General features: G+C 40.2%; 1 protein-coding gene across 3 annotated transcripts in view; it reads left to right on the top strand.

Moving 5' to 3' along the window:
* Window positions 1-23,072, top strand: part of CFAP43 (cilia and flagella associated protein 43) — a 387,888-nt gene that overhangs the window by 337,153 nt on the left and 27,663 nt on the right. For all 3 annotated transcript variants that reach the window (XM_033942773.1, XM_033942772.1, XM_033942771.1), the window contains exons 33-35: window positions 4,749-4,861; window positions 12,941-13,100; window positions 16,005-16,169. In XM_033942773.1, the coding sequence (XP_033798664.1) occupies window positions 4,749-4,861; window positions 12,941-13,100; window positions 16,005-16,169 (438 nt within the window). The remainder of the gene's footprint in view (window positions 1-4,748; window positions 4,862-12,940; window positions 13,101-16,004; window positions 16,170-23,072) is intronic.

Genomic DNA, 23,072 nt, shown 5'->3' with positions numbered 1-23,072 from the left:
CCCCAGTCCCCCGCTTCCCCACGAGCCAAACAGGTAACGCAACGCCACCCGTGGTCGTCGACCCCCCCAGCAGAATCTAGAAAGCATAGAATGCAATTTAGTAATGTCCCGTTTCAGAAGCCACAAAGGAAGTAATTGCAAAGTATAAAGCCATTTTGGAAAAAGGATCATGTTAAACAAATGGATCCTGCCTAATAAAGACAGTGGAAGATGAGACCAACGAGCAAAACACGCAGTCGAGGAACAGAACAAAGAATCAATGTTGACGCGATATAACGTCGAAGTGCAAGGCGTCAACAAGATCCCTAAGTAACGAAACGAAGAGGAAGCCCATTGAAGCGGGAAGGGCCCAGGCCAAGAGTCCCGTAACGACGAGGACGTGGCCAACGCTAAAGATTTGTCAAGATTAAGCTTAAAACCAGAATAATCGCCATATTCCTGAAAAGTGGCCATCAGATTGGAAAGAGATACAATGGGATCTGAAATATGAACCAAGAGATCATCCGCAAAAGCTGAGATCTTGAATTCGGAAGAACCAATTCGAATGCCTGAAATAGCTCTATTAAGCTGAAGATCACGGATCAAGGGGTCTAACGACAGAGCAAAGAGCAATGGAGAAAGGGGACAGCCCTGACGCGTACCACGACGGATGGGGAACAGAGGAGAACTATGGCCATTGACCCAAACGAAGGCTGTAGGTGAATGATAAAGCACCCGAATCGCATCCTGAAAAAACCCTGTTATGCCATACCGAGTTAAGACCGCAAATAAAAAGTTCCAAGAAACACGGTCAAAGGCTTTTTCCGCGTCAAAGCTGACCAATAGGGAAGGAAGCCGGGTCCTCTCCACAAATTCCAAGGAAGCCAATATGGATCTAATGTTTTTCACACTAGTACGCCCCTGCACAAATCCCACCTGAGGGGAAGCAATCAAATCAGGAAGAACACAAGCCAATCGATTAGCCAAAACCTTGGCAAACATCTTGGCCTCCACATTCAACAGTGAGATAGGACGGTAAGAAGAAGAAAGGGCAGCATCCCTATTAGGCTTCAACAGCACGATTATTTGAGCAGAGGAGAGAGAATCCGGAAGGGTGCCCCGCTGGACAGCGGCCGTGAAGGTCTCAGCCAGTACTGGTGCTATGGTGGGATGGAGGAGTTTATAGAATTCCATCCGGAAACCATCCGGCCCGGGGGCCTTCATCAACGACCCATTCTGTATTACTCCTGCTACCTCCTCAGCCGTGATAGGGGCATTAAGACGCAGCACTGCCTGAGCAGACAGGCCCGGAAGGGAAAGGCCATCTAAATAGGCCGTGCCATCCATTAAATCAGATTGTTGTGAATAAAGTTGTCTATAGTAGTCATAGAACACCGCGTTGATCTCGGCATCCGTCCGGACCATGGCCCCCCCATCTGAGCGAAGTTGGAGGACAGGAGTACGACCCGCTGACCGACGGACCACCCTTGCCAAGAGCGTCCCACGTTGGTTCCCATGGCGAAAAAGTTGATACCTATAATAAGCAAGCGACTTGACCGTTCTAGCATGCAACAATTCCTGAAGCTTGCACTGGGAGGCCAAGAGCTGAGAACGCAAAGAGGAAGTGTGAGAATGACCGTAAAGCCGACGTAGGTCACCTACCCTACGTTCCAAGTGTAAAATCTCCCTATCTCGAGCACGTCTTTGATGGCTGGAATATGACATGATCTCACCGCGCAGCACCGCTTTCGCAGCCTCCCAGAAGAGAGTAGAGTCAGCCCGATGTTCCATATTATGATGTTGATAGTCAGACCATTTCCGAAGCAGAAACTCCTGAAACTTCGGATCCTTATACAAACGGAGCGGAAATCGCCAGCGGAAGGAGCCCGGGGAAGAGACATCCAAATGCAAGGTCAACAAAATCATGGTGTGATCAGAGACATCAAAGGAACCAATCGTGGCCGACTCAATCTGAGAAAACAAAGAGCTAGAAGTCAACCAGTAATCAATCCGGGATAAAGAGGCATGAGCCCTAGAAATGTGAGTATAATCACGCTCACCTGGATGAAGCGTCCGCCAGACATCAAGAACATCCAATGATGAGCAAAGTAAAGAAATACCCCTAGTAGGATGCACCCTGTCTTGGGGAGTAGGAAGTGATTTATCCAACAAAGGGTCATGAACGCAATTGAAGTCCCCTCCCACCAATAAAGGAATATCCGAATGTTGACCAAGAAGGCGAATAAGCGAGGAGAAAAACCGAGAGTCATAGCTGTTAGGAGCGTAAACATTACAAAGAATCACAGGCTGACGATGAAGAAGCGCCTTAGCAATGATATACCGTCCCCCAGGATCCACCCACTGCTGTTGAAGGACAAAGGGCAACCCCTTCCGAATCAAAATCAGAACTCCCGCCTTACGGTTGTTCGCCGGTGCGCCCAAATGTTGACCAACCCACCAAGTCTGGAGTTTTGCATGCTCTGCCGCTGACAAATGCGTCTCCTGCAAGAAGACAAGATCAGCTCTCTGACGGTTCAAGGCTCTCAAAATTTTTTGTCGTTTAATAGGTGAAGTGACCCCATTTATATTCCAGGAAATACATCTAAGAGGCTTCATAAATGAAATTAGAAAGACAAAGGACAGGCAAAAATCCAAAAAGAGAACCGAGAGCAAGGCCGTCCCAGCCAGCGACCAGCTCCCAGGACCTCAATCCAGACCCGAGCTTCCACCACCAGACAAAAGGCCAACTGTAGGGCACCAGGAGCACACAAAAATAAACAAAAGAAAAGGGAAGAAAAAAGAGAAAAAGAAAATAAAAAAAAGAAGTAGAAGGAGAAAAACAAAAAGAAAACCCCACAAACCCACCCACCCACCCACCCCGTCCTCCCACCATCCCCCCCCCCATCCCTCTTGTGACCCACTAGTGGTCCAAGGGCCCTGTGAAGTAGCTCCCAACCCCCCCCCCCTAGCAGACCATATGTTCAAGAAACAACCCTCGCCGAGTCAAAGCAACCCTAGCCATAGGCAGTCAAAAAAAAGTGCAATGCACCCCAGTATCCACCCCAAACAACACAGAAACAATCCCAACCACCCCTCGCCCGCCCGATGCCCCATAACAGACTAGGCATTAAATTTGGGCAACCACCCATCAGGAAACAATGCAATAGAAATCAACAAGCAAATGCTCAACGGAGCCACCATAGGTACCATCAACCCCCACTACCCAACACTCAAATATTCCCTCCCCGTCTTACCCAGCCACGCTAATCCCTCAATCATACAGTCACTCGGGAAGGGAGAAGCGCTCCCTATATACAAAACACTCCATCCAACTCAAACGAAACATGCACTCCCCTCCCAATCATCCACACATTCCAGGCAGGATAAGAAAAATATTGTCCGAAGGAAGTCCAGATCGGTCCATCGCGCCTGCACCACATCAAGGTCCGCCAGCCCTCAAAATAAGTACTGCCCAGAGCAGACCACCACGGGAGCTGGCCATCTGGCATCAAGGCTTCCAGGACACATCAGACAGAGGAGGCATATAACGATCAGTGGAACTCCAGCTGAAAAGAACCAATGGGCTATCAAGGAGCAGGGTCTGGGGCCTGCAAGGATTGCACGAAGCGAAGCGCCTCAGCCGCCACCACAAAGAAGTGAGTCTGACCAGCATGTCGGATCCGCAGACGTGCAGGATACAGCAAGGCAAAAGATATTTTCATCTGAAACAGCTGGGAGCAGATGGTAGTAAACTCTTTCCGTTTGGCTTGTAGAGCTGGGGAATAGTCCTGGAAACATAACACCCTGGAGTTGTCATACAGCAGAGGGCCCGAGGTGCGAATGGCTCGCAGAATCTCTTGTTTATGGGCAGAGTTCAATAACTTAAGGATGACAGTTCGAGCTCGCGAGCCTGGTGCTCCCAGCGGGCCCAAACGATGAGCGCGTTCAATTCTCAGGGGACCATGTGCTTCAGATAAGGTTAAAGAGCGCTGCAGCCAAGATTCCAGAAAGGAATGGAGCTCACCATCCTTCACTGATTCAGGTAAGCCTACCAGTCGCAGATTCCCCCGACGGGACCTATTCTCAAGGTCCTCCACCTTTGCTTCCATAGCGGCCAGCTGAGCTCGAAGTTGTTGATGGTCCCCTTCACGTTGCTGAACTCTATCCTCCAACGTGGTGAGACGCTGCTGATAGGAGGAAAACTCTCCCTGCAGCGTCTCCAGCCGAGTGTCCACAGAATCTAATTTGTCTCCAATCGGTTGCAGTTTCGTGGTCAGGGATCCCTCCAGCAGCAGTTTCACTTCGGCCACTATTTCAGACACCCACGCGGTCGGCGCCGGGAGCGGCGGAGGAGACTCGCGGTCGGCCATCTTGGACTCACCCGCGCGACCGCGATCCCTCTCCCGGCGCGGCAGCTTGCTGGTCATAAAGCCCCGATGGCAGGAAAACACTGGGAGAGAGTCACACCACCTCCAGCGCCAAAATCTGCGGCGAAATCGCGGCGTTCCGGGGTCAAAAATCGCCGATGGTGGGAATGGGATCGGGAGCTAACCCCACCGACGTCTGCTCAGCAGCTCGACATCACGTGACCCCCATATTCATCTCTTTTAAACAAATCCTAAAAAGCAGGGCTGTTTGTAGCACTGGAGTTTTCCATTTGTGTTTGAAGCAAATGTGCAGACAGAGATAAAATCCATTACTTTTTGCCCACCAATTTGTGCTCACAAAAATCTGTAGCTTTGTAGTGGCCATTTTTTTTTTCTTTGTAGGTAAAAAAGAAGGCCCTGATTTTAGCTGAAATGCAGGCATTTCTCCAGAAGAAGGTAGAAGAGGATGATAAGCTTCGCCAAGATATTGAAACCATCATGCAGGAGCTCAATGGGTAATTAATTCTGAGATCAAATGGGTCTAATCATGCAACAGGAAGTAATTTGGATAGACTAGATGGGCCATGCATGCAGTCCTAATATGTCACCATGTTCTCTGGTTCTGTACCTCATTCTTGGTCTAAATTAATTAGAGCCTAAATTACTATACTCTTTTCTCATAAATGAGAAAACTCCCCATAGTAAATCAGGTTCTCATTCCAAGAATATATCCTACTCTTCCCCCACTTTTTTTTAACTATAAAAATTAATATGGATGATCTATACCAATTCATCAATCCATGTGTCAGTCCTTATGGTTGAACTCCAAGATTCAAATTGGCGAGTCTAAAATCCTCTGGAAGCATTGGCTGCAGGCAGACATACGCACGCTGGATGATATGTTATCAAATGGAAAAATGCTTGATTTTTCACGACTGCAACAATCATTCGGTATTTCAAAGTCTCAAGCAGTTAAGTGGTTGCAGTAGAAGCAAACTATTCAGAAGGGGTTCCCTGAGTGGCGAAATTTAAAAAATCAGTATAGCTTGCCGGACCTATGCTTCCAGATAGATTTGCTAGGGCATCAGACAGCCAAGTGGTATAAATTAATATCTGAGAAACTGAATAAAAAACCTAAAACTAGTCTAAAGGACTTTTGGAGCATTGAGATAAAGCAGCAAATTTCTGCTACTCAATGGCCACGGATTTGTACTCGGAGGATGAGATGTACAGCATCAGCATCTATGAAACAGACTTGTTTTTTTCTGTTATATAGAATTTTCTGGACCCCTGTTCGTTTGCAAAAGTTAGATCTAAGTCTAATAGATGCTGGCACTGTCATCTTTTCGGGTTTTTCTGATTTCTTTAGGCACTGTCATCTTGACATAGGATCATCTACTGTTCTATTGTCCCTTGATACTTAAATTTTAGAGATCTATATGGGGTTAAATCACTATGATATTGGAAGTTCCATTGTCATTGTTGTACGATGTAGTGTTGTTTGGAACATTAGTAATGTCCAAGAGTCCAATCAATGCAAATACAGTCAAACCTCGGTTTGTGAGTAACCCGGTTTGCGAGTGTTTTGCGAGACGAACAAAACATTCTCGCAAAACGTGTCTTGCAAACCGAGTGTTGACTCGATTTGCGAGCACCCCCCGATAACCGGATTATGCTCGTAATCCAAGGTACCACTGTAATAATAGATTGCTTCTCATCATGACAGGAGTTGCTATGCAGATAATCTCGAAAAACTGGAAAAATTAGGTCAGGTTAAATTACAACTTTTGGTGGGAAACCCTATGTCAAATTTATAAGTTTTAATATATGAATTCAATACAATTGGGACACTATAATAAATTCAAGGAGGTTTGGGATCCATTAACAAAATTTTGTAAGAATTGATCATTAGTATTTCCCTTTGATTTTTGAATGAGTGTTATACACATCCAGGAAGGGTGGGTGGGAGGGTGCGGGAGGGGGGTGTTATGTACTTATTATATCATTTGATTGTAATGAGTGCTGTTTATTGTATTAATTGTTTGTTACTCACAAAACAATGGTGTCAAGTCCCAGAGAAATGTAGTAACAGAATGCGAAGGACTTGAAATCACTTAGTATGAACACTGTGGCCCTCAGATACCTGTGCTGCACAGTGGTCCGAAAGAACACACCGGAAAGCAGTTTTTATCAGGTTGGCACGTTTTCTTTCATCGGGCTAACAGTGTGTTTTAATAGTGTTTTTTTAAATGCACTTTTTATAAATTTTATATTATACGTTTTATGCTCAACTTCTAGTGATAGCAAACAGAAACCAAAAAGTGAAAAAATCGTGACACTTATCTTTTAAAGTTTGAATGGCTGTTTGCTGAGCGATGGTGGCTTCAGCTTGAGCTAATGGCCCAACGGGACCCGTTTCGCCTAGTATGGCTTCTTCAGGGGTCAAATGTCATCAAGCTAGCAAAATGAAAAAGTGTCTTATTAAAAGTTATAAATACGAGTACTGTATTTTAAAAGACTAAGCATTAGAAATTCTCAGCGGTACTCACCGTGTATAGCATAATCCGCCTTTGCAGATTTAAAAATGGCGTCGGCACACTGCCGTTTCTGCGCATGAGTTAAATAAACCAAGTATGTCTACGTCATACTGTGATGTCATATTGTAACCCATTTCAACAAGCTAAATAGACTAAATAAAAATTATCAGTGAATTAAGATGTTCAGAAAAAAGCATGCCAATCTATAGAACTATTTAAACCAGCTGGTTTCAAAGTTTTAAGATTAAAAATCCATTTACATTCTTTTTGATGGAGTAATTTTTGTCTGTTACCCCCTCGTGAAAGATAGTCAATTTTGTCAATACAAATTACGAGGGGGTGCTGAAAAGTTCTCAGCCCAACTAACTTCCAAAATTATTTTGCTACTGTAGCTGAAAAGAGTGTTATTTTATTTTGCTATGTTTTGACATTACTGTATTTCAGATCATTGATTGAATTTTCAAGTGTGGAAATCTGAGCCATCATAAAGTTACAATTCCTGCAGAAGAAAACTCCAAAGGAAATCCATGAATGTATGATGCAAACACTGAGTGACAAATACCCATTATACTCCACAGTGAAGAAGCGGTGTGCAAACTTTCAGCGTGAAAATTTTGAGACCGAAGATGCAGCAAGGTCTGGGAGGCCTCAAACAGTGTCAACTGCTGAAATTATTGACCATGTCCATGACCTGATTTTGGAAGGTCAGCGAATAACAGCTAAAACAATTGCTGAGACACTACAGAGTCTATGGGAGAGTGTGGCGCAGTGGATAAAGCCTACAGCCTCAGCACCCTGGGGTGGTGGGTTCAAACCCAAGCTGCTCCTTGTGACCCTGAGCAAGTCACATAATTCCCCCATTGTCCCAGATACATTATATACAGTAGATTGTGAGCCCACCGGGACAGACAGAGAAAAATGCTTGAGTACCTGAATAAATTCATGAATGTTCTGAGCTCTCCTGGGAGAATGGTATAGAAAAATGAATGAATAATTAAAAAAACAGATATCCAGGGAATGTGTTAGGTGTATAACCCACGAGCAACTGGGTATGCAGAAGCTGTCAGCCAATTGGGTGCCCAAATGTTTGAATGCTGATGAGAAGCAACATTGAATGAACACTTTCAAGTTGATTTTGCAGTATTTTCAGTGAACTGGTGCCAAATTTTCAGAATGACTAGTTACTGTTGTTTTTTTTTTTTTTTTTTTTATAAATCTTTATTCATTTTCAAATATTACAACAAATGTATAATAATCAATCAGAAAGATTTTTAACTAATCACTTGACAATCTTATTTATATTCCTTCAAATATATAAATATAAAAGAATCCAACCCCACCCACCCATATATTAATAATTAACAATTATTATCATTCATAATCCCACCCATCCCTATACTAAGGTGTTTAAGATGTCTGATCATTAGAATAAATAATCAATGGCCCCCAAATCTTTTTAAATTTATGACAATTTCCTTGTTGCATAGCAAGCACCCTTTCCATTTTATAAATATGGCATACTGAATTCCACCAAAAAGTATAATTTAGTTTAGTGTAATCTTTCCAATTTCCTGTAATCTGCTGAATGGCAACCCCTGTCAATATCAATAGAAGTTTATTATTATTTGCAGAAATTGGGCTTTTAAATCTCATTGATGTACCAAATAATATAGTATCATATGAAAGGGCAACATGATTTTCTAACAATGAATTAATTTGGGATCAAATTAACTTCCAAAAGGTTTTTTTTTCTTGCATAGAGCTTTTTGGACCCCAGTTCGGTTACAGAAGTTAGATAGTTCGAGGTCCAATAGATGCTGGCATTGTGGTTTAGAAGCTGGGACATTAGACCATTTAATATTTTTCTGTCCCTATATGACTAGTTACTGTTGATGAAACATGGTTATACCACTAGGATCCTGAGACAATACAACGGTTCATGCAAGGGCGGCACTCAGGTTCTCCAAGGCCAAAGAAATTCAAGACCCAAAAATCAGCAGGAAAAGTCATAGTCGTGGAGGGGCATAATCGAAAGGAACGTCTAAGTCCGTTTTCGTCTAAGTTGCAAGTCGTCCAAAGCAAAAAACAGCTTAGGACACATTTTCGAAAAATACGTCCAAAATTTTTTTTTTTTTTTTCGAAAATCGTCTAACTATACGTCCTGCCTATCTGATTGTCCAAGTCGCTAAATCGCCCATCTTTATACCACATTTTCATCCAACTTTTCGTCCAAGTCAAAAACGCCTAGAACAAGCCCCGTTGGACGTGGGAGGGGTCTGCAAAGTGATGGACTGAACACCCAGACATGGCACCTAAAAATGAAACAGTCCCGTTCAAAACGGGATGTATGGTCACATTAGGCATGATGTGCCAAGTGTGTTGAACTTAGGGGATGAATATGTGGAATAATTTAGAAGTTTCATGGCTCCATGTCATTCTCTTCTTGGTTGGGCTGAGAACTTTCCAGCACCCTCTTGTACAAGCAGTGCTTGATAGCACAGGAATAGCCACAGAGGGTAAGTGTCATTTTGGAGAAGACACCAAGGAACTGCTGTCGTCATGGCTACTCTATAGGAGGGGCTGGCTGGAGGAGAGGAGGGCACAGGAAGACAGCCTGTCTGTGGCAGGGGGCAGAGCATGGACTGGGATGTGTCAGGAGTCTTGATTGGGGGGGGTTGGGTTCTCAGTAGGGTTGTCAGAGATGTTTCAAAGGGGTGTTTCTGATTGGGGGCCAGGCCTTGTGTCAGGGGTTAATTGTAGTATTCTGACGTCTCTGCATTACATCCTGCACTTAGCACCTTCCTTTGAGTTGACAGTAAGTTCAGCTGTGCTATTGGTGGTTGTGACAGCTAATATATGATAGGGACCCATAAGCTAGCTGTTACAGCCAGCCATGCCTCTGACCGCCTATGTCATGCCCAGATCTGGCCCATTACTGTGTTAAGCAGCTAATGTGTGTGTGGAGGGAGGGGGGGTAGTTACCACAGCTCTGCCATTTTAAACCAGACTAATACAATAAACTCCTCAACGTTTGCCAAAAGGTGCTTAAAAAGATACAAAAAAGGAGGCAAAAATGTCAATAAGGACTCTATGAGTGTGTAAATCAGCCAATCACTACTAGCAAACCACACCACACTAATAATAAATGTCAATTTAGGGATAGGGACGCTCTCAGTGTGAGGTTATTAGCGACGGGAGAACAAACTCCAGCGCTTCCACTTACAAAGACGAAGGTGAATCACCCCGCCTGCACACCATCATCGAGCGTCCCTAGTGTGCAAAATCAACAATGCAGAATTAATATCAATAAATAAGTCACAAACTGTGAACTAGTGAGAAGGTGAACAAACTGAAAACCCACTCATAGAGTCCTCCCCAGCCTAATCCCCAAGATGCAAAATGAAACCGCAGCCAACTTAGCTTTTAAAGCGAGCCAAATGAAGTCAATGAGAATTGCAGGAGCCCAGAATAGTCATTAGATCCATAGTCATAGTCAATAGTCATTTTAAACCAGACGGCAGTAGCGCATATCTATGCTGCTGTCTACCATGCGACCTAAAGTAGCTTAGTAACAGGGCCCCTTAGAGTTACTCCCCAGTTGCCATTTTGTTCCTATTATACTTTTAAAGTAGCAATATCTGCAACGGAATATATAGCCTATAGACAAATACCACATAGTATTGCAGAGCTAAAAATCACAATTTTCCAAATGTATTGCGTATATTTTCTTAGCTCATCATCTGCTATTAAAAATGTATTTGTTCTCAGTGGCTAAATTTAGTCACCTAGAAAATGGAATTTAGACAACTATAACTAGGCACCTGCAAACTTAAATCTAGCCAGTCAGATTTTAGCCTGTTAGATTTTCACTCACATTTCAAGCATTTGAAAATCAGTATAATTTAACAGGGCAAGACCTAGGAGGCTAAGTGGTCCTTTTATTAAGCTGCATTAGGCACTTACATGCACCTAATGCAGTAAAAAATGAATTAAAGTAGGCTATGCTAAAGCTTCACGCATTAGGGGTTTTTTTAAATTTGCATGCTAAATATTTTTTACATTGGGGGAGGGGTGGAAATGTCAATGGCAGAGAGTGGGCATTCCTGTGCTACTAACTGATTAGCACATGGATAATGCAGGATCCCATACTGTCTACAAAATAAGTTATGGTAAATGCTCCTGCTTTAATTTTAGAGAATGGCTGTGTGCTAATGACAAAATTAGCACATGTCTGTTAATGGGGAAAAAAAAAAAAAATAGGCCATTTTACATATACAATAAAAATGGCTTTAGAATGCATAAGTGTGCACTAAGGCCAGTTTTTACCACAGCTTAGCAAAAGGACCCCTAAGTGAGGTACATAGCAGTGTTTTGAAAATTCATCCCCCTGACTTTTATTATTAAGAAAAATGGGTATAAAGATACAATTGTTTTAAAACATCCCCCCAAAATGTACTTAAATTATAAAACATCTAAAAAAAATTTTTCAAGGACAAGCTAGACTGCCTAGAAATTTCATATGGATCAGATTCAAATATATTTTTTTTATAATTTTCTGTTTATGATCTTCCATCATTATTGGTGGTCCCTTGATTTGAGGATGATCCAAAGCACAGATTTGCATAGAGATTTTTAAGAGAAGAGTGTGGTGTAGTGGTTAGAGGTTATGGATTTATACCCCACGTTATTCCTTGTGACCCTGGGCAAGTGACTTAATCATCCATTGCCCCAGGTACATTAGATAGACAGTGAGCCCACTGGGACAGAAAGAGAAAATGCTTGAGTACCTGCACTGAGACTCATCTACCATAACTGCAAAAGACCAAGCACGCAGCCTAGGAATACTGCTTGACGGCAACCTGTCACTTTCCAACCATATTTCACAGGTGGTATTTTCCTTATTTTACCTGCGACAACTCTGAAAAATAAGAAACTACTTTTCAGAGCCTGACTTCGCCCAACTACTCTATGCCTTGGTTCTCTCCTATGTGGATTACTGCAATGCGCTATTCAACGGTCTAACAGCGAAGAACGTATGATGTATTCAGCATGTGCAAAAAGCAGCAATCAGACTTCTAAAAAAACCACCATGCCTGCAACTCTGTCTCCCAGGCTCTATCATCGGCTCATTAGCTGCTCATAGCCAAATGCTGTCTTCAAGGGCCTGATGCTGACATTCAGATGCTTGCACGACATGGCGCCGAGCTACGTGATGGCCAAGCTTCCTCCATACGTGCTGAACAGGTCCCTCCGCTCCCAGGATGAAATACACCTCAAAACACCCCCTGGACATGCCCTGCAACTACAAACCACCAAACAATGTTCTTACTGCCACTTCATACCAAACCACTGGAATCGACTGCCCCCGCAGATCAGATCCCTTGAAGGGCTTCTCAACTTTAGGAAAGCAATAAAAACATACCTCTTCACCTAACTCCCCTGCTCATGAACAATGGATTATGAAAAAATGTATATTAGTACTAGGTCCCGGTATGTGCTGCTTTAGGATAAAAACTTGAATTGTAGATTCTTCCACGGTAGCTATGGAAATTTAATCTGTAAATTGCACATTATGTATATTAGTATTGATCCCTAATGTGTGTCCAGTTAGAAGAATAACTTGTATTGAAAAAACTTGCACTGTAGGATAACTATGGAAAACTGCAACCTATAAACTGTATATTATGTAATTGGTATTAGATCCTTTGTAGGTATCAAGTTAGGATAATAATTTATATCATAAACTGTACTGTAGTTATAGCAAATCATAATCTGTTAACTGTTTATTGTGTGTGTTTGACCTGTAACCTGTTCTGAACTCTTTGGGGACAACAGGATAGAAAATGAAAGAAAGAAATAATAAATAAAATTAAAACACCTTGTCCAAGAAGTATATCAAATTCCAATCCCTATCCCTTAATCTAATCTAATCTAATCTAAACCTTAAGTTTATATACCGCATCATCTCCATGAGAATGGAGCTCGACACGGTTGTAAGAGTTCCCTAAAGGACTGAGACTTCCAAGCTCTAGTGATTACTCTTTATCTTCATTTTAGGCACCGAGAAGAGAAGATGAAGTTTCAGCTTGACCTCACTGTCCAGTTTCTGCTGAAACAAGGACAAGTGGAAATGGATAACATTTATGGAGTCCCAGAGTATTCTGATGCTATTCTCCTGCACAGAAGTGTTATTGAGGACTTAAACAACATAATCCGGGTAACATTTTTAAATATATTTTCTTCTCATTACAGGAGGAACTGAGCAATTGAAACAACCTATTAATGTTGAATCTGCAAAAACCTAAGGGTCCCTTTTACTAAAGCATGCTGAAATCTGCTTCTAACACAGGACTTTCCCATGTGCTAAGCCCAGATTTAACAGTATTTATTGGGGGGAGGTAAAAAAATATTTTAATGGAAGTCATGCGCTAATGTTCTTATTCTTATTCAATCTCTCTGGATGCTGAACGGATGGGATCAAAAGATGATCCCTCCCCTTTGGGCTACCTGCCTGGGAGCTTCCTGTCTTGCTCAGTTAGCAAAAAGCCATGTAGACCTATGACAACAGGAAACAGAAGAAAAGAAAGAGAGGGCGCGGGAACTCCAGCTACCAGTCAATTCTTCTCACTATCGTATTATACTAAAAACTATGGCCAAAACTGGCCAACGGAAACAAACAGATAATGCAAACATTATAAACTACAAAATCCAGGAAAATCCTGGAACATGGACACAGCCTGAAGATCAGAAGGGGAACCCCCCTGTGAAACCCCCCCAACCCTTAAACCCAACAAGGGGAAATATGCACGAAATTCTTAGGGAGGCTGGTCAAAGACAGAAATCCAGCTTACCAGTTACTGAAGAGGCGACCTGCGAATCGGACAAAAAAAACAGATGGGCAGGCGTTCAGCATCCAGAGGAGATATACAAGAAGGAAGATTAGCAGGGGTGAGAAATCTAATCTTTCATTCTTGTACAATCTCTCTGAATGCTGAACGGATGGGACCTATCAAAGCCATCCTAAAACTCAGGGGGGGGCAAGAATAGAAGCGCCAAAGGCCCATTAGTGTACAGCACCTGTCTGTAGTTAACAAGGGAGCCCTAATCATAATATGCTAGCTGGATTACAGGGGCATGTCCACTCTCTGCCCATGACGTGTCCCCTCCATGAAAATATGTATTAAAATACAAAATAACGCAAAACGCTTAATGCCTGTTCTCTCGCATAATAAATAAGGTAATACAAGCACCTTTGGTAGAGCATTGGCTTAAATATAAACACACTGTAAACGATTTGAGATGGCGGGTCATTAATAAGGTTATGGGGGCGGATGGGGGGGTGATCAAGTGAAACTAAACGAGAGCGAACAGAGATTTATTTTCATGCTTGACACTATCGAACCTCGTGGGTTGAACAGCGAGATCGAATGGGGATCAATGATGTAATTTTTGTTGGACCAATGAACTGCAAGGGGCGGGCACATTAGCTTTTGAGAGGGAGGATTTAAATCTGATGCAAAGGACGCCGCCGCCATCTTTTCTCACATTAAAGTTGGAGTTGGATGACGGTGGCAACCTTGGTGAGTTCAATATTTGTAAGCTTTATTGCATATTATAAAAATTTTTTAGGAGAGGGGCAGGGCACAATTGGATGTCACTGCTTCTTTTCTGTATTTCGAAGGGAGACCCTTGATAAAGCACTCTCTCGGGCGAAACATGTCGGGTCTGATTCCCAAGTTTGGCTGAGATAAGTATTTATTATACTTTAAATTTCATAATATTGAAGACACGAAGATAGTTATTTATACTATTTAACAAAAAGTTTTTAAAAAAAATACTTTAATAGAAATAATAAATGAAATGAAAATGAAAAAATGACAACAAATTGACAGCCAATGATGAAGTACCACAGTATGCTTCCCGCAGTACAAATTATTACAGCGGAGGACTGGTGGGGCTGAGGCGTCTTTTTGAATTAGGCGAGATGTATTAATATCATATATATCCAGACCCTATTGCAATATATGTAGCAATGCATTTCAATGGCAGCCAGCAATACACAGTACAGGCATAGGGAGATCATTACCTCAGGAGCTGATTAAACTGGATATTTCAGATCTTCTGGCCACCTCAACTTCCCTGTCACCTCAGATCACGACCACCTCAGGGAAATTAGGGAATACACGCGGTGTGGTTCCAATCCCGGCGTACCTCCTCGGAACCGCAGCAGCCTACCCCTTTGCAGACGAACCAGGGGAGAGATGGCTCCCGAACCTGGAGGCCCGATTCAATCTGCAGGCTGTCCAGAGGGCTTACTGCAGTTTCAGGCTTACAGAGCACCCTCCAGAAGCAGACAAACATTAAAATGTCTGTGATCTCCTGCCGAAAGATCACTTGCATAGAGTTGATCCGCAGCACGAGGGCAAACCCGCGGTACCGAAGAAAATAAAATACTAGAAATTGAGAAATAAAATCATGAGCAGAAAACTAGAAGTTCTCAGCAAGGCTGCAGAATCAAAACTGAACTTCAAGGGGAGTGGCCGCACAGGTGACATCACAGAGGGGATTGGTGTTATTTTTAAGTTCTGCAGCCAAGGCTGGAATGGATGCATTACCCGATAGTTCAGGCTCCAGAGGATATCTACAAGAAGGAAAATTAGCAGAGGTAAGAAACCTAATCTTTCAATACGGTTTTTAGCAGGGAAGACAAGAGAGGGCAGCCAGAGAAGCAGGAGAGAGCAGCTGGAGCACCGACGAGTGAAGGAAATCACTCGCGGTATGCTCCGACCGCCTCTTCCTGCACTAAAGGGCCTCACTAATCAGGAGCTGCATATCAAAGCAGCTCCTGATTGGTGAGGCCCGACTTTAGTGCAGGAAGGGGCGGTCGGAGCATACCGCGAGTGATTTCCTTTACTCGCTGGCGCTCCGGCTGCTCTCTCCTGCCTCTCTGGCTGCCCTCTCCTGCCCGGTCATTCGCGATCGGAAAATACCGCGAATGACCAGGACTGCAAATCGCCGACCGCGAAAGACTAGGGGAGCACTGTAGTAGTAAATAATATTTTGGATGCTTCTTGAAAAGAATTATCTTCAATATTTTAATCTGCTTGAATTCTAATTGCAGAACCTTGGAGAACAGAAAATTGCTAGCATGCTGGAAAGCAAAGATTTCCACAAGGGGATAATTCAACTTGAGTGGGAACATAAAAAACTCCGGATGGAAATGGAGGACCTTAAGCAAAAGGTCCGGGATATTCAAATGCTACATATCACAAGGGAACTCCAAGTAGTAAGTTATTCTCTGTATTTAAATTGTACCCTTAATTTTTTTTAGTTCTTCATATTTAGCACTACCACCTATCCTGTTTGCAAAGGACCAAAAATGTTAAACCTAGACACATAGGAAATGATGACAGATAAACACTATCAAGGAAATTCTATAACCAGCGCCTAAACTTAGGCATAGGTAGGTGCCCTGCCGATGCCTAAGTTAATTGAAAACTGCCAAAGTGTGTGTGGGGGGGTATTTTGGTTCTCTTATAAATGCAAATAATTTGGGATTATTATATTTTTTCTTATATTTGAAGAAGGTTATTGATTATGAGGGAGGGGGATATGAAATATGAATTAGATTTTAATAGGATATTAAGTGATGTATTTAAGTATAAATTGATGTTATATACTGTTGCACTTATTGTAAGTTTTAAAAATGAATAAAGAATATTTTTTTTAAAATGCCATCAGAAATGACAAAAAACCAGCAGCATAAAGTGCCTACCAATGCCTAAATAACAGGCAGCTGGCATCATGGCTAGGTAGTCGTGGAACGCCAAAGTAGGCATTGCCAACGCCAGAAGTAGCATTAGGTAGACTAAAACGGCTACGTAGTCGCAATTCATGGCAAGATAGGTGGCTGAAATCTAGGCCCGGAAAACCCTGGCCTACATTTCAGCTGCCTATCTATGCCGCCGCAGGATCCTAGTCAGGCCACAGCAGCCATAGGATGATTGCAGCAGGGGAAGTTATCCATGATCAGCTGAGCTGGCAGTGCTCTCTGAAGCCGTGGCTTCAGGGAGTCCTGCTGGCTCAGCTGATCGGAGGGGAAATATCCATGCCACGATCAGCTGAGCGGTTGTGGCAGGGGACCCCCCTCCCGACCGCAGTAGGTTAGATAAATGCCCACTCCCCCCTGCCATACACTCAAAGCACAACCCCCCTCCCTAATCATGATAGGCAGGAGGAATGTTTAAAAAGGAAGACTCTAGAATTTGCCTTTGTAAAAGACAATTTGGTATTAAAAAGAAAATTAGAAGCAATGGAAAATTGAATTAAGAGCAAAAATGTCTGTATTATTAATTTCCAAGAAGGACTAGTATATCTTTAGAAATAATGTTTTAAAAAATGTATGCAAGAGATATTAACTATTCTATTAGAACATCTTCCAATTATGACCAAGGTGTTTTATATTCCTTTTCTTCTAAAAACAGAGATGAGAATGATCATTTAGAACAAACAGATTTATCTACTGATAGTTTAAATGCATCTCAAGTTCTTCCTGAACTTGCCCCAAAGCTATCTCTTACAGTGATTGCTACATTTTCAGAGAAAAAATTGTGAGGCTTTATTATAAGAATAGATTGTTCTTTTTGGGGTGTTTTTTTCCCAAATATATTTTGTTAAGATTTTATGTCATAATACATAGAAATAAAAAAAACAAAAAAAATGAAGGTGATACCTTTTTATTGGACTAACTAGAGCATTGTTAGATTAGCTTTCAAAGATATCCCTTCTTCAGATCAGCCACCCAATCATAATACAAAAAATGATAAACAATTAAGAAATATATCAATACAAAACCACCCAAATGAAATTAAAAAAAAGTTCTTGTTACTTCATCCTAGATCTCTGCAGATAAGAGCTCATTTTCTTCTTAGATTTCCCTGCAGATGTTTTTTGTGTGGTATAAAGATGTGAAGTAGATGGTCAAGAGGGGCTTGGCTTAGCGCGCACACAAAATGGTCGTGTGATCGCAGTGCTCCTCTTACCTGGGCAACCGTTGAATAAATAAAGATTTCCTTTTAAACTGTTTTCGGCTGAAAACATCGGAGAGGACAGCGGGAGCATGGCGAGCACCCGACAGAGTAAGAGTGAAACCGGAGGGGCTGTGAAAAGGCAGAAGCAGGATCAAATTACCCCGAGTAAGGTTCCGCTTCCTGCTGATGTATCGGAGGAGTTAAGCAAAGCTGAAGTTATGGGGGAACTGAGGCAAATCAAACAAATGCTGACAGAGACTGTGAGTAATATGGCAGAACTGAAGGAAGAAATCCTAAATATACACAGACAAATGGAAGTAGCTAATAAAAGAACAACAGAGTTAGAAGTTAAAATGGAGAGCTTAGAATGTGAAGGAAAAAGATGCAAAAATGACAGTTTGGAAATAATTCAATTGAAAAGTCAGCTGGAAGATTACGAAAACCGTGGAAGAAGAAAGAATATAAAACTTTTTGGAATACAGGAAAATTTGGAAGGGAAAAATGCAATACAGTTGTTAGAAAATTTAATTCCTAGATTATTGCAGTTGGATTTCAAACAGCCTTTGGAAATAGAACGGGCACATAGGATTCCAATAAAGAGTCTGGAAAATCAAGGGAGACCAAGACCATTAATATTCAAGATGTTAAGATACCAGCAAGCAATAGAAATTTTAAATGCTGCCAAAAAAGATAAAACTTAAACTATAAAGGATCCAAAATATGATTTTTACCAGACTTTGCTAAAAATACAGCAAATATTAGGAAGAAATTCCTTGATCTGAGATCTCAATTAAAGGAAAAAGGATATAAGTATGGGTTATATTACCCAGCAAAAATGAGGGTATATTGTGGGGATAAATCTTTGTATTTTGTTGACCCGGAAAAACTAAAGAACTTTCTTTCAAAATCAGAACCTATGTCATTTTAGCACAATGGGTGTTGAAATGAAGGGATAAATACTAAGACTGGATTGGTGGATATTGAACAAAAAATTAAATATAAAGAACTATGGGACTTTAGTTTGTTGGAAAAAGAAGAATATGCAACAAAGAACAGGAAATAAAAATTAACAAGTGAAAAAGAAAATAAAAGAATGTAAAGAAGAAAGAAGGATAGACTGGAAAGACATTAAAGTGAAGATATTAGACTGAAAGATGGATGGTTGGAGTAAAGAATGAACAAGAAGGATTAAAGGACTGGACAAATTAACACAAAAGGAAAAGTGAAGACTGAATAGGAAAATAAATAGATGTGAAGAAGAAGAAAGCAGGACTGATAGACTAAAAGGATATTATTAAAAAAAAAAGTCTTTAAGAGTGGATGGATGGAGATAAGAAATAAATATGAAAGTTCAGTTTATTTAATAAGTCAGAAAAGGAGAAAGTAAAGAATGAAAGGACAATAAGGAAAAGATTGCAGAATGGACTAATGATAGAAAGGACAAGTTATATGATATTTAAATAAATATATGAAGAGATGGATATTTGTTGTTGGATATTTAAAGGAGGATAGGAGAAGATGGATTAGATAATATAAGATATAGGAAAATGATACTTTTTATTAAATATATGACTATGATAGAATTTTCTTGAATGAAATAAAATGTTGGGGGGAATGAATTAGAGATTGGTGAAATGATAAAAATGCATTAATGGAATGTTAGGAAATAAATATGGTTATGTGACTAAAGGTTAAATAATAGATAGAGAAATTAATTACTTTAAAATGGAAAAAGAAGAGAGATATAATTAGATATATTGTGGAGAGGTAGTGAGTTTGTCTCAATAAAGGATAAAGGGGTTATTAATAAATATTGGTTGCCTGGGGGGGAGGGGGGAAGTTGGGATTACTGTCCAATGTGTGTCCTTAAGCAGTCATTATATTGGGGGGGAGGGGGGGAAGAAGGTGGGTATTAAAGATATTACTAGGATGATTAAGGAAAAGATTAATAAGGGATTGGGTAATTTGGAGGTAAGAATGTGTGCCATGGGGAGAAGTTTTTTAGATCTTAGTTATGGAAGAAGGGAAGAGGAAGATTATAAGGAGTATAAAATATATTATGTCTTTTAAGATATTTTCTATTAATGTCAATGGCCTGAATCATGTAATCAAAAGGAAAAAGGTATTATCATTTTAAAGAAGCAAAACGCGGATGTTTATTGTCTGCAGGAGACCCATCTTAATAAAAAGGAATCAGAGAAACTAACGGGTGGGTGGGTGAAAGAATGTTTTTTGGTTCCAGCAGAGGGTAAAAAAGCAGGAGTAGCAGTTCTTATAAATAAAAAGTGTATGGCCAATTTTAAGATAGTAAATTCGGACCCACATGGAAGATGGCTACATGTTGATATAAGTATGGGAAATAATGCCCTGACATTGTTCAATATATATGCCCCTAATTCGAATCAATCAGAATTCTTTAAAAAATTGCAGAGTATGTTGTTACCACTGGCTGCTTCTAATTTAGTGGTGGCTGGAGATTTTAATGCTGTAATGGATCCATTAATGAATAAAAAACCAGGTAAAAATATAAAATCTTTAGGTTTAGATAATTCATGTGATTCAAATCACATGATAATTCAAATCATGTGATTTGAAGGATATATGGCGTATTCTTCATTTTAATGATCAGGAATTTTCATTTTGTTCACAGGTTCATAAATCATTTTCAAGAATAGATTATATTTTTATTTCATCACATAAGGTGCAGCAAGTGATTAAGGCTTCCATTGATCCCATTATCATTTCGGATCATGCGGGAGTATGGATAGATTTACAATTAGATCAATTAGAAAATAGAAGACCTCTTTGGAGATTTGATAATGCATTGCTTGTGGATGAAAAATTTTTGGAAAATTTTAAAACACAAATTAGTGATTTCTTTCAAATTAATTTAGTGGAAGATACATCTATTGAAAATGTATGGGGCGCTTTTAAAGCGACTATGAGAGGTCATATTATATCATATTCGGCTTTTGTTAGGAAACAGATTAAAAAACAGTATATAGAGTTAGAAAAAGAAATTAAAATACTAGAAACTAAATTGGTAAGCAAATGGGAACATGATATATTACAAGCTCTTTTGAAAGCAAAAGGTAAATATAACGAATTAGCTTCAAAAATGATAAGAAGAGACTTGTTTTCCAAACAGACAATGTATTATGGAAATTCTAATAAGGCGGGAAGATTATTGGCAAATTATCTTAAAGCAAAAAAAAGAAGAACTAACATTAATGGGATAAAAGATGATAATGGTATAATAACCAATCAATCGGATATAATTTTAAAGGATATAATTTATAATAAATTTTATAAGGACCTGTATTCTTCCGAGCCTTATTTGGAGAGGCAAAAAGATGGTAAAAAATTTTTAGATTTAATTATTGGACCTAAGGTTCCTGATCATATAAAACGGAGTTTAGATGAACCTATATTATTAAAAGAATTAGAAACAGCGTTGAGATTTCTTAGAGTTGGATCCGCTCCAGGTGGTGATGGTTATACAGTAGAATTTTATAAAACATTTCAAAATGTCCTTTCCCCATATTTACTAAATTTATATCAGACACAATTTATAAAAGATGATATTAAAGGTACTATGGCTGAATCAATAGTAATTGTTTTGCCTAAGCCAAATAAAGATCCTACTTTGGTTTCAAACTACAGGCCTATATCTTTAATAAATGTGGATAATAAACTTTTGGCGAAAATTTTGGCTTTGAGATTAGCCAAAGCTCTCCCACATATTATAGACACGCATCAGACGGGTTTCGTTGCTAAAAGACATTCCTCTAATAACTCTAGATTATTGTTTCATATGTTAAATTTATCAAAAAAAATGGATGAACCGGCTTTTACAGTTTCCTTGGATGCAGAAAAAGCGTTTGATAGGGTAGAATGGAATTTTATGTATCAGGCTTTAGAATGGTTTGGTATAGGTTCTGGATTTATACAAATGGTAAAAACATTGTATAGCTTCCCGATTGCAAGATTAAATATTAATAATATGATATCTGATGGTTTTCAATTGCAGAGGGGAGTTAGACAAGGTTGTCCTTTATCTCCTTTGTTATTTGATGTTGTATTAGAACCCTTATTGTTAGCAATACAGCAAGCAAGGGGGATATGGAATATAAAATTTCGGCTTATGCGGATGATATTTTACTTTATTTGAGGAATCCAGAGTCTACCTTATCTTGTCTATTGGAATTAATTGATATGTTTGGCAAATTTTCAGGTTATAAAATTAATTGGAGTAAGTCTGAACTTATACCTTTAAATGTTCATTGTGTAAAAGGATTATTTGACGCTTTTCCGTTCATATGGAAAGAAGAAGGATTTAAATATCTTGGCATTCAAGTTAAAAATACAATTGAAGATACAGTAAAAGAAAATGAAAAATTTGTATTGAAAAGAGTTACAGAGTTATGTGAGCAATGGAATCCGTTACATCTTTCTTGGTGGGGGAGAGTTCAAACTATTAAAATGATGATCTTGCCTGTAGTTTGCTACCAAATGAGTATGATACCTATTTATTTTCAGGGGTCCTTTTATAAAAAGCTTAATAGCATTTTAACGAAATTTCTTTGGCTTGGTAAAACGCATAGAATAGCTTTGGTATCTTTGCAAAAATCAATTAAGGAGGGAGGGGTAAATTTTCCAAATTTTTATAGGTACCATCAAGCCTATATTTTACGTCAGGGTATGTATTGGATCCTCCCAGAACTGATAGATAATGCACCGGATTGGTTATATTTGGAATGGCGCCTTATGTTTCCCCTAAATTTAGTTCATCTTCCAAGTATCAACATGCCTAGAAGATACAGAGAAAATAAGATATTAATGGATACTTGGAAAACGTTGAGGTTTATTAGTAAATTAACACCTGTCCCAATAAACAAGTCAACTAATCAGTCTTTATGGATAAACTCCAAGATCAAAATTGGCGGAGCTCAAATCCTTTGGAAGGAATGGATTATTGCAGGCATTAGATCTCTGAATGATGTTATTTCGGAAGGTAAACTGCTGGAATTTTCACAATTGCAACATAGATTTGGTCTTAGTAAAAAACAAAGTTTTAAATGGTTGCAATTGAAGCAGGCCATTCAGGTTGGGTTCCCTGAATGGAAAACATTGAATAATCAATATAGTTTAGAGTTCTT

The sequence above is a fragment of the Geotrypetes seraphini genome, chromosome 4 (genome assembly GCF_902459505.1).
Source record: "Geotrypetes seraphini chromosome 4, aGeoSer1.1, whole genome shotgun sequence".
Taxonomy (NCBI): domain Eukaryota; kingdom Metazoa; phylum Chordata; class Amphibia; order Gymnophiona; family Dermophiidae; genus Geotrypetes; species Geotrypetes seraphini.
This window is presented reverse-complemented; position numbering and strand designations above follow the sequence as displayed.